This window comes from Sylvia atricapilla, chromosome Z (genome assembly GCF_009819655.1).
Source record: "Sylvia atricapilla isolate bSylAtr1 chromosome Z, bSylAtr1.pri, whole genome shotgun sequence".
Taxonomy (NCBI): domain Eukaryota; kingdom Metazoa; phylum Chordata; class Aves; order Passeriformes; family Sylviidae; genus Sylvia; species Sylvia atricapilla.
Window position 1 is genome coordinate 5,662,016 of NC_089174.1, and position 12,621 is coordinate 5,674,636.

The 12,621-nt window shown below is 42.6% G+C and overlaps 1 protein-coding gene across 2 annotated transcripts; it reads right to left on the reverse strand.

Annotated features, from left to right (window-relative positions):
- Positions 1 to 361: 361 nt before the first annotated feature.
- APOOL (apolipoprotein O like) lies at positions 362 to 10,428 on the reverse strand. Of its 2 annotated transcripts, XM_066340026.1 has the most exons (9): positions 10,387 to 10,428; positions 7,100 to 7,204; positions 6,443 to 6,562; positions 5,312 to 5,366; positions 5,065 to 5,163; positions 4,634 to 4,725; positions 4,200 to 4,286; positions 2,466 to 2,622; positions 362 to 764 (listed from the first exon to the last, which is right to left on the reverse strand). In XM_066340026.1, exons 1-9 carry the CDS (start codon positions 10,396 to 10,398, stop codon positions 667 to 669), a joined length of 825 nt encoding a protein of 274 aa, XP_066196123.1. In that variant the 5' UTR covers positions 10,399 to 10,428; the 3' UTR covers positions 362 to 666. The 2 variants fall into 2 exon arrangements, with proteins under 2 accessions (XP_066196123.1, XP_066196124.1); XM_066340027.1 differs by lacking the exon at positions 6,443 to 6,562.
- Between the last annotated feature and the right edge of the window lie 2,193 nt (positions 10,429 to 12,621).

The following is a 12,621-nucleotide window of genomic DNA, read 5'->3' on the forward strand; positions in this document are numbered from 1 at the left end:
ACAGTCTAGAAAGGATGTTTAGAGATCAGTTGTGTGTTTTTGCCCAACTTCAGACATTTGAACACAACAGAGGTGTGCAGGACAAGGAGTTGTTTCCATTCACCTTTGTGAAAGAGACAAACAGTACCAAATTATTTTGTAAGGAAAAAAAGTGACTCTTTTACACAATCTTTAAAGCCAGTGCTGTTCACATGATACAACCACAAAGATTTTAAGTATACTCAGACCAGCAGGAACTTGCATTTCATTCCAGAGCTGAAAGATAAAAGACAAAGAAGCCTCTGCAAACCCCATCCCTCAAATTCTTCATTCAGATCAATGAATATCTGAGCCAAAGCAGAGATACATTTTCATTTTGAAGTAGCCTTTGTGAAGTGACATTTATTAGCAAGTTTGGCACAGAGAAAAACCTCACTAGGAGAAGACACGGACAAATCTTGTTTTCTCAGTGTCTCAATAATGACACTGAGTGAATCCCCACTGCTTATATGGAGTCAGGAACAAAATAAGCACTAAACAGAATCATGTAAGTCAATAATACAAATTAGAGATAAGAAAATATCTGATGAAATTATACCTCACAGAATATGTATTGTAAAGATTATTCCTTCCCTTCTTCCCTCCCCCTTATCTGTAACATTTTGCAGTTTCTAAGGCAGACTTGGCTTAGCTCCTGGTGCTGTACATGTCCACGTCTTCTGGGCTGGACTGACCATGGTCCACAAGTTTTGGATCAGGCTTAAATTTTGATGTCTTCCCTGTTCCTGTTAGAGATAGTAAAGAAATAGGGTTAAAATGTATGGCTATACTTGAGCTGTAAGGAAATAAAGCTTAGTGACACATTTTGAGAATTTCTGTATTACCAAACACTTAGAAAAGATCAAAACCTGTCTGTTCTAGTTCGAAGTGTGTTGAGAAGTGATAGAGGAGGATGAGGGCATGTTGGGATGCTGAACACAGCAGTGGGTGGAGAGCAGGACCTCTTCTCTCTCCCCAACACCACTTCCTAACCCAGAATGAGAAGAAATTGTGATGCTTTTCGTAACACGTGGAAAGGAAGGGAAAGTTTGAGGCATGGAAAAAAAATGTCCAGTGTTTCTTGTCCTAGCACTCCCAGGACAGAGCTGGCTCCCAAAACCAACCCTGCCAGATCTCCCCTGGAGCTGCTGCCAGATGGCAAGAATTCCAAACAAAAACAAACACTCCTACCTAGTTTCACTTCGCAACTTCGAAAACCCACAAACTGAGTTCAGTAAAACACTGAACCCTCCCACTCACTGAAGGACAGTGCACAGGCTGACATATTTCATGATACTGCAATTCCAGGGGATTGCAGAGGATCCAGGGGAATATAAAGGCAGCTTTTCTGGGGCAGTGTCTCCTGTTCCTGATCTGATTCTTTTCCAGCTACAAGGGATGTTACATTCTCCTGAAAGCTTTGCCCCATTTGGACTGAGAAAATAAACATCTCTGGCAACACAGATTAATTTAGGGCATGGATATTTTTGGCTCTACTAAGGACATGAACTAATTCCCCCTATGAAAGCAAAGACAGATCTATAAACACAAACCCAATAAAGACACTTAGGCCTGGAGCAAGTGTAAAAACAGATCAAAGCATTCCACAAACTAAATCAGAAAAAAATTCAGGTGCAAAGCAAAGACGTGAATGTATACTCCAGAGAAAATAAAAGAAAAAAACATATTAAAACCCTCATCCAAGTATGTTCTGCTCACTTTCCAGAAAAAAAATCTCTGGTAACAATTCCTTCATTCCAAGTGATTTCCTTGTAACAAATAAAATCCAGAAGATGCCCTTAAAAATGTAACAATATTTTAAAACAAATGATTTATAACAACATCTCCTTTAATAGGCAATTCTACTATTTCCTCTTACAAATTCAACTACCAAATTTTTTATCTGTTAAATAGGCTGTTACATGATCTAGTTAATTATCTCAACCACTTAAGATGCACCAGGAACAACTGCACAAAACCCAGCAAAATAAAATACAATGTTTCATTTCTCAATTACACACTCCTCTTTCATTCCACTATGGGTCATCTCTGCATTGTTAGCACAGCCTAAAAGCAATGAAATCCATTTGAAACTTCAATCTTTTAATTATAATCCAAATTAAAACCTTTTTGTGTGTCTTGCATTTGGATTATTCTTTATTTTAGCCTACAAAAGAACCTGGTTCATATTAATATTGGTTGTATGACATTATTGAGAGAGAACAGCAAACATATAATTCTGATACTATGACAAGGTCCACAGTGAGAATATTATCACCTCCCCGAGGCTCTGAAATATATATTAAATGACAGCATGTAAAACACACTCTCAAGAATAATATGCACTGACAACCTCCTCCAGTTTAGCGCAAGAGTAAGTGCAAAATTAAGTCAACTAATTGGATTTGCAAGTTACCCTGAGATTACACTTGAAATGTTTAATTCACCTGATGAAGGCACTGGATCTTCATTACTACAAGACACTACTGGAGAGGATTCTGTTCTGTTAAATGATTTTGACTCAACAGCAGACTCAGATTTGGTGCAAGAAATTCCCTTCTTTTTCTTATCTTCTTGCATAATTGGTTTTGACTCTTGCTGCAGCTGTGAATCAAACATTAATAAAAGAAACCACATGGGTATATGCTTCATACATTATTGCAAAATAAAGCTTTCAAGTCCAGGAGCTTATCTTTTATGAAATTATTCTCAGATATGTCATCATACAATGATATTCAACTAGTCAGCTGCACACAAGGGATACAGCTGGAAAAAGTAAAATGCATGAAACCCCACAGATCAGAATAAATTCGTGTAGAAAGGAATCTGTCATGAGTATATACTTAGGACTGAAGCTGTGGTTTTACCTGAGTGAAGCTGTGGTTTTACCTGAGACCCTCCAAGAACTTCACAAGTTCATTTCCAGGTGAGGAGCCTTTAGCCTCACATAAAAATGAAATATCCCTGAGAATTTACAGAACACTTACTACCCCTAGTTAGCAGAAGATGGAAAGGTAAATCATGGTTATACCCTAGTAATGAGAAATAATGTGTCTTGGGTAAAGGCTTCACTCAGGGAAAAATAATAAAGTTAATTAAAGTGTCTTTACCACATAAATTCTTGTTTTGCTATCAGTTTAATGACAGTTATCTGAATCTTATTTTCAAAACTCAGAATTCCTTTTGTGCTTCTCAGAGAAAAGGTGAGGACTGCATGCCAATGAGCACTGTAAATTTAAAGCAGAATACTTCTACATGCTAATGTAGCTAAGAAACTGAAATTTTATTGGAAAAGAGCAATGAAAATTACTGCGCAAAGCTGCAATTTTACTTGGGAAGTGCTACCTTCGTCAAAGTTTTATAAATTTCCACTTTAGAAAAAAACCTTTTGAGTTTGATAAAACCCACATTTAATTCTGGGATTACTAACCCAAATTCCATATGTCATTTACAGAAGGTTCATATTGCTCTCTACTCTCTGCTAGCAAGGTCTCAGCTGTTTACTATGTCCTATTTTGACCACTTCATTTAAAAAACAGAACAACACAAATCATGCATAGAATCCCCTAAAAACAGAAAAACAAACAGAGGAAATTCCAAGAGCAAGAATTATGTCAGAGATAGAAAGCCTGCTCTGAAAGGCAAGGTTATAGTGGGGAAGGGAATGTCAAAAACCCTGCTAACTTTTCCATATACAGCAGGTCAACATTAAGAGGTTGTTGACCATTTATTCACTATGGCTGCAATGAGGACAGGACAAAGAGAAGAAATAAATCAGACATGGACAATTTATATCACAGGATAAATGAAGCAGACTTCCTGCAAGGGTTGTAGAAGAGTAAGCCAATCATACCTACTGTAATCTTGAGTGTCTTTAGTCTAAATTCATGGGCTGCTTAAGACCAAACTTGAATCAAAATGGACCCTTTATGCCAAGATAAAAAGGGAACTCTGAGAGAAACTCATTCTTCTCTTGTGCACCCTGCATGCACTGTGGGACTAGAGGGGATCTCAGCATCTACTGGTGTAAAAACGATTTAAACACTGAAGTGACAAAAAGATCAGACTGGGGTTTGTGCCTTGCTTAACACCATCAGTAAACCCTGAACAGCATCAGAAGAGTCCACAACTTTCTAAGCTCCCTCTCAATGTGTGAGTTTTCATCACTTTCCAAGTCCTACCTTGGTGACAGTTTCCTTGTCTGCCCACAGTGACCTCACAGCCTCATAGGTCTGATGACCAGCACAAAGTAGCTTTTTCCCTGTTACCTATTTTTTTAGAAAAACATAATTAACAACAGCTTTTAAAATACAAAGACAGACTATTCAAATGTGATTAATCATGTTTGCATGAGAACATGCCTGACCCCATATTAAGGTGTCTACTTTTAAAGATCTAGTGCAGATTTCCCTTACATTAAGCAAACTGTAAATGTTTAAATTGTTATTAGGAATCTATAGGAAACTTTTCCATGCTAAATCCACCTACTCCAAATGAAATCAAAGCCTGATCAGCAAACAGTGTGCTGGCAATGTTGGCACAATAGATGGAGGTTTAAGGATCCAAAGTTGTCCCACTGTGTTGGAAATGACCACAGATAAAACCAGAAGCTTACCTTAGCAATGACCACTGATTGAGCTGGGTAACAAACAGAATATCCTACAGTTGTAAGTCCCAATGGATAAGCAATTTTCTTAAATCTAGAACCTGTACAAAGCCAAATACTTTGAATAATTAGCCAAAAATGAAATGCAAACTAACTAGTTGCAGCAATTAAATGCAGGAGACATTGATATTCTGAAAGAGAAATAATCCCAAACTAGGCTTTCCAATATTAGGAAAAATGAGAAGAAGGATTGTATCATTAGTCTGTCTAGTCCTGCTCCGCCAGCTCCCAAGAGCAATCATAATGTCCCTTCATTTACCAGGAAGGATTTATTTTAGTCACACAGGCTTTTGCCAATCTTTCAGAAGAGCATTCTGACCACTAGAACTGTCACATGCTCCATACCCCACAGACCAATAATGAAAACAAGCAAACCCTACCTTTTCTTGCCAGCACTACACCAGCCAGGCCTGACACTGTAATTACAGTGGCTTTAGGAAGAAATTCTGGGGGGGGGTTGTTCAGGTAAACATAAGCATCTAAGAATTGGGGGAAAAAAAAAAAGAGACAAAAAAGAAGCAGGGCAATTCAGTATCAGTCATTTCTCACTTGAGAAATAAAGGTGAAAATTTTGACTTTACTGAGAGTTTATATACGTGACATGAGACAGAAATGAGACTTGCCTACCTTTTCCAAACTGAATTGAATTCATTATTCCATTTTTAACAAAGACATAGGCACTCTACAAGGAAAGAAAAAACAAAACCACAAAGTAAAATCTCAGCAAAAGTAGCTGTTCACATATATCTCAGCACAATGAGACAAAGAAATACAGTGTAACTTTAAAAAACCCAAATCAGATCAGTGAGCTTCTGGAAAGGCTGTGCAGAGATCTACCCTCATGACAAACATATTTCTATTTTTAAAACTTACATTGACAATTTTAAAAAATCTCTCTAATGTAAGCTCACTTTCAAAACTGATATCTCAGGAACAGCAGAGCAGGAAAACACCTGGACGCTAACTGTATAAGAAAATTCCATTATAAAAGACAATCTTTTCCCTAGAGACTTTCCCAGGAAAACTGAAAGAGCAACACCGAATTTGTACCACCAGAGGTCACTGCTAATCAGCGTCGGGAACACTAAACGAAACAGCATGAAAAGGTTTGGGAGATTTTTAACAAGAGTATTTAAGTCATGCAGTCACTGACAACATTTTCACGGACCAATGGAATCACAATTTACAGAAAACACCTTTTGAAGTTTGGGGGTTTTTTTCCCAACTATTAGGCTCTACTTTTTTTTTCTTTTTTTTTTTTTTTTGCAAAAAGCAAAGCACAAGGACAAAATCTCCTCCTGCCAACAGCCAGGGTGAAGATGCTGTTTTCCAGCAGGTCCAAAAGCAGTGACAGGCACCACAGTTCCCTCTCCACCTGGAGCATGCACTAACAGCTGGAAGGTGTTTCTGACAACTTGTGATAACAGCCTACTGAAACAGACACATGGGATGCATTCTGTTTGTTCTTATCAGGTACTGCCCTTTGGAAGCAGCTCTTTCTCCATGGACTGCACCTGGAATTTCAGACTCCAGAACACCCTCTAGTTCCGCCAGCAAGAATTTATTGACGTAACTCCTGCTGTAGGAGGAGGGCTTGCTTTTCCACCCAAAATTACCTTATGCTAAGACAAAGAAATGCCAAAACAAACAAACAAACCCAAAACCACCCAGGGGGAAGGGACCGACCAGGTTTTTTTCAGTGGTTTGGTGTAGAGCTGAGGGGAACTGCAGGAAACGTTGGGTGCAGGCACCCCTTACCTGGCACCACCCAAAGTAGTGGCCGATGGTGCTCCGCACTGCCAGGAGCTGCTGCTGCAGGCGCCCAGGCTGCTCCTCGACGTACTTGGACTTGGGAGGGGGAGCACCATAAATGGGGAGCTGCAAACAAGGGCACAGCTGAACGGCAGGGGCAGAGCTCTCTGCTCTCACCAGCTGCTGCATTTCAAGAGGGGTTTTCAAGCCTGCAAGCCCTCAGTGTTCCCATTAGGGCAAACGAAGACTCCGCGTGGAATTATGAACTTTTAGAGCTCCAAACTGACTCTACTCAAGTGGGACTTCACTCTCTAGAAATGAAAACTGAAACAGCTGTGTAGGTTCTAAGAAGCAGAATTACTAATTAGAGGATGGACATGTGTATTATTAGAAATTGCACATTAGAAAAGGACTCAACAGCAAGCTATTTTCACCTTTTCTGACTTTTTGAAATGCTCTAATAATAAAAATGAGACAAAACTTAACTAATTTAATATTGTAACACTTTGTGTTTTATTTGAGCAATAGCGGTCAGTTATTTACTATCACACATTACTTTGCCATGTATTTTAGTTACTGGGTAATATAATTCAACGGACAGAGCTGCTATTCTGCAGAATTATCTAATACTATTTTAAAGACCAAAAAAGGGAAGATTCATACCTTATCTGGCTTCACCAGCTGACTTTTGTATTCCTCTTTTGTTGCTGCATACACAGTAATACATACAAATGGCAGCCCAGAAGAAACAGCTGCCAGCTTTGCCACCTGGGACAGAGAGATGAAAAATGGGAGTCTTAATGCTGAAATTAAAATTTCACTTAGGACTGATCAAATATGGGATTAAACAAGTCCCTTTTAAGACCTTTTTCATGTATTATGCCTTTTAGAAATATCTTCTGACTTATGCAAAGATTTCAAATTATAATGGTAAAGAAAAGGTTAAGGATCCCTGGCAACAGTTTCATGTCTAAAATATCAGGAAGAACTTTGTGTTCACAGCCACGGTGATGCTTCCATCACGAGTTAGGGTAAATTCAGCTGTAATTTACCCAGCATGCAGGAACTCCATTTTTGAAGAACTATTAAAGAAAAACTATTTTAAACGTGTCATAATTCAGATGGCTCATTTCCATACAGCAAGCCACCAGAACAGGACACCAATTTCCAGTAGATGCTAGAAGGAAAACTGAATTTGAAAGTGACAGAGCATGAAAAAGTTGTATTCTTCACCTAAAAAAAACCCCATATGTTTTTAAGTCACAAAGGATTCTGTGCTCAATGTAAAAGACTATACAGGGAACGATCAAAGTGGTCCAGCTCCTGACTGACAGTAATTGCTTTACTTTTAGGTATCTGCAGACAAACACATCAATGCTTAAAGATCCAAGGGAACAGCTGTACTGGCCAACATTTCCACTGGCACAGTTATCCCAACAGGGCTTCACTCTTTTCTGCTGAAATCACAAAGAACCAGAGTGAAAGAAAAAGCAACACCACCCTGACTACACTAAAGGGGCTTCACTGCATGGAGCTGTGTATCTTGTTCCTTATCTAACCACAAGGTGCATTAAAAAGACCTTGATTAGATATGTTGTTTCTAGTATTAATTTATGGAAATTATTTTATTAAAAGCTACTCAGGAGGCATTATGTATTAAACAAGGAAAATCATATATTGTTTAGCTGCAGAAACCAAAAAGTATTTTACCTATGAAAACTTCTCCAAAAGTCACCGAGAATTAAGAAATGACAGGATCTTATTGTTGTATCAATAGGAAAGAAACACAGAGAAAAACACCTGTAACAAGCTGGAGCTGTGAAACACGCAGGAATTACATGTTCAGGCAGTAGAGTGACTCCAGAACATCAGCTGATAACTGACTTACAAATAAATAAAAATCTTCTTTTTGAGCAATTCAGGAAATTGCTGCAGCTACAAAAGCCACGAAACCACGTGACATTTCTGGAGCTGAATTCTGCACGGACACAGAGCTAAACACCACCAGAAGGAAAGGTCAATGGCCAGTATTAAAATATTCCCTGTAACACCACTGCCAAGTTCCTGACCTGCAACACTGATAACCTGAAGGACTTTTTCCCCAGGCATAAAAAGCACACCAAAGTCAAACAGATGTGGCAATATTTTTGATGAGAAGTCTGAACAGCAATTACTTGCTGAAGAAATGCATTATATGCTCTTTAGCAGAAAACTGTTACAACTACACCTCTTAATACTGGAGTAAGACTAATCAAAATATAATAATAAAACTGTCAAATGTACCTGGATAATTCTGGCTTTAAGTGTTTGCATTTCAAACAATCTGCTTCAAAGTGCTGGAATCTTATCAATGATCAAAAATACAGATTCTATTTTAAAAAAAGAAAAAGTTAAAAAGCTACATCACTACAAAGAATTCACTATCTTCCACTCAAAAGATGCAGAACACAAAGTAAACCATAATAAAACCATACAGTTAATTTATGCTAATCTCCAAGACATTGTTTCCCACTGAAACTGCAAATTCTGTGTGCTCCTTCAAGAACTGGAGCAGGAGTCAAGAAACTTGCCCTAAAGACAAAAACTGCCTCAAAATAAATGGAATTAGAGGAGTAGAGTATATGCAAAAATCTGATGCATGGATTTATAATAAAAAAAATACGAGTTCTCTATCACAAAACGGGTATCTACTAGCCAGGTTAAAATAAGATTAAAATTTAGCAGGTACCTCATACCATATTTTCCATGAAAAAATGTTAACTAAAGAATATAGAGTCATAGGTTTATGACTTCCTCCTACCACTCAGATGTCCTGAGGTGGATCACAAAACTGTCTCAGATCCTTTTGATTTATTTTTTCCCAGAAGTTACACGAGACATGATGACTGCCAGAAGCTTGTTGATCAAACCCAGTATCCCAGTTCAGGTATGTATTTATAAATCTCTGATAACAATCACTAAATAGCCCCACACAACTGGAAGAGATCCTTCCACTTCACCTCAACTCACTGATACTCCACGGATTTGGTTTTAATCTTGGTCTGCCAGATGGTGACCCACAGAGAGTTAAATCTTAAGAATAAAACTCTTATTAATAAACCTTCCGTAGTAAATAGTAAAGAACACATAAGAAATAAAGTCACTTCACTAAAGGTACTTAATATTTTCAATATTTTATCACCCAGCCAAACAGAAAAGCCAAAAAGTTGTCTTTTGCCATAAAAAACTAAAGTAAAATGCTTTAATTTCTCTGTCTGTCCTCATTGGCATCATCCTTTTCTTTGCAGATACATATACATTTTAAATGCTTTAAAAAAGTCAGTAGGAAGATTCATGTGAGAGCAACCTGTTTATACATTTGACTGCGAACACTGGAAAACTTGTCTAAATATTTGTGAAGAAGCTTAGATCTTTACATGCACGTTTTTCAGTTTAAAGACACTGCATTATTTCTACAACTAGAGATATTTTAGATACTTGTAACCCTGTTAGCTCGTAACAGCATGACTTTTAACAGCCTCGCTTTAGTGATGTACAGCACCACTAGCACTTTATCGTGTTACTACCAAACTATCATCTCGCTATTCCTCGAGCTGAAGGTGTTTCGGGGGCTGCGAATACACGGAGGAGAACCAGAAGAGAAACACTGCTTTTATTCCCTGTTGCACAATTTAACCACCTCTCGAACCAGCTCTTTCCCCGTGAACTCCCACACCACCACGAAGACCTCCCACTGCCCCGCTCCTCCACCTGACCCACGCTTCCGCGGCACTCGGGGCTCCTTCCCCGCAGCACCGGCGGAGCTGCGGGCGGGCCGAGCGCTCCCGAGGGGCCGCACGGAGCGGCGACAGCCGCCCCGAGCCCGCGGAAAAGCGGGAGCGCAGCCCGAGGGGCAGCGGAGCGGCGGGGCCGGGGCAGCGCCGGCCTGAGGGCGGGCGGCGGACACTCACCTTGGCCGCCATGTTGGACAGCGCCGCGTACGGCGCGCGGGAAGGGCCAGGCCGGGCGGGGCCGCGGGGCCGGGGCGGGACCGCGCTCGGGGCGGGCGGGATCGGCCTCGGGCGGCATCGGCCATGGGCGGCATCGGGCACAGGCGGCATCGGGCACAGGCGGCATCGGCCACGGGCGGCATCGGCCACGGGCGGCATCGGCCATGGGCGGCATCGGGCACAGGCGGCGTCGGCCACAGGCGGCATCGCCCTCAGGCGGCATCGGGCACAGGCGGCATCGGGCACAGGCGGCATCGCCCTCAGGCGGCATCGGCCATGGGCGGCATCGGGCACAGGCGGCATCGGGCACAGGCGGCGTCGGCCACAGGCGGCATCGGCCATGGGCGGCATCGCCCTCAGCCCCATCGCCCTCAGCCCGCATCGCTCCAACTCGGGCAGCGATAATCCCAGTCAGCCGGGGCGGCATCGCCCTCAGCCCCATCGCCCTCCGGCGGCATCGCCCTCAGCCCCATCGCCCTCAGCCCCATCGCCCCAACTCGGGCAGCAGTAATCCCAGTCAGCCGGGGCGGCATCGCCCTCAGCCCGTATCGCCCTCAGCCCGCATCGCCCTCAGCACCATCGCCCTCAGCACCATAGCCCCAACTCGGGCAGCGATAATCCCAGTCAGCCGGGGCGGCATCGCCCCCAGCCCCATCGCCCCCAGCCCGCATCGCCCCTACTCGGGCAGCGATAATTCCAGTCAGCCGAGGCGGCATCTCCCACGGCCGGCATCGCCCTCAGCCCCATCGCCCTCAGCCCGCATCGCCCTCAGCCCCATCGCCCTCAGCCCCATCGCCCTCAGCCCCATCGCCCCCAGCCCCATCGCCCTCAGCCCCATCGCCCTCAGCCCCATCGCCCCAACTCGGGCAGCTGTAATCCCAGTCAGCCGGGGCGGCATCGCCCTCAGCCCCATCGCCCTCAGCCCCATCGCCCTCGGCCGGCATCGCCCCAACTCGGGCAGCAGTAATCCCAGTCAGCCGAGGCGGCATCGCCCTCAGCCCCATCGCCCTCAGCCCCATCGCCCCAACTCGGGCAGCTGTAATCCCAGTCAGCCGGGGCGGGATCGCCTCAAGGCGGGCACACCCCTAAAGCAGGCAGGAATCCCCCTCGCCCCGGGGCGGGATCGCCCTCAGCCGAAATTGCCTTAAATCGGGCAGAGATGTCTCAGCCGACATCGCCCTAAGGTGGGCAGAGACCCCCCTCAGCCGGGGCAGGGATGGCGCCCAGATCGGGCGGCATCGCCCTCAGCCAGGATCTCGCTCAGATCTGTGATAAATAGGTATGATTCGTGCTGACAAAACTGAAACAGTTATCAAGATTTTAAAAAACACTTAATTAAGTAGTTAAAAACGTAATGCCAAGGCGGAGAGGGAGGGGTGTCCTCCTTTCTCCTGCAGATGTCTCCAGATGTTCAGTGAAAAGCAGGAGGACAGGAAAGAACCGAGATAAGAAGAGGCAAAACCTGGGGAAAAAAAAATCCAGAAAAGTGGTAATTATATTGAATTTATTGCCTTAGTGTGCCAGCAAAAGTATATTTATACATTTATATGTGTAATAAGCTTAATGCGCATGTGCAATTAGGAAAGGTCGTTTACAGGACACAGAGGAAGACCATTAGCCTTCATCCCTGCGACCCCCAAAAATGAGGAGACCCCTAAAAAGGGGATGCTCAGTGGAGGCAGAACTAGGCGATGATGAGACCAGTGACGTCAATTTTACAAATCAAAAATAGGAGGGAATGGGAGATGACGCACAGTATAGACAGGTTAATTTTAAAACATCTCGTTTGTACAGGGGACAGGAGACCAAGTCCTGCTCCGTACCCGCGGGAATGTATCCCGCGGTATAAATTTACTTTTCTATTATTATTCAGAACCGATACTATTAGCAAAATTGTAACTTTTAAGATGCCCAAATTAAACTTGTTGCTTTATTTAATTTTGTTTGGAGGGGTTTTTTTTTGGATTGAAAATTAAGCAGCACACTCATTTATAACGGATCGACAGCCATGCCCTTCCAGTCTGCATTGCACTCGGCCTGAATCACCCTCAGAACACACAAAATCCCCATAAACACACAGTCTAAGTGCAGATAATTTGTTTATTGAAGTCCAAATTTACAACTGAAGTTTACAACTTTTTTCTCAACCTCCCCCGCCCCTGCCCAAAACAAAAAACAAAAACAAAAGCTTTGTTT

Coding starts and splice junctions, on each gene's coding strand:
- APOOL (XM_066340026.1), bottom strand. Junction 5,164..5,311: donor TTCAATTCAGTTTGGAAAAG/GTAGGCAAGTCT, acceptor CCCAATTCTTAG/ATGCTTATGTTTACCTGAAC. Junction 2,623..4,199: donor ACAAGGAAACTGTCACCAAG/GTAGGACTTGGA, acceptor TTTGATTCACAG/CTGCAGCAAGAGTCAAAACC.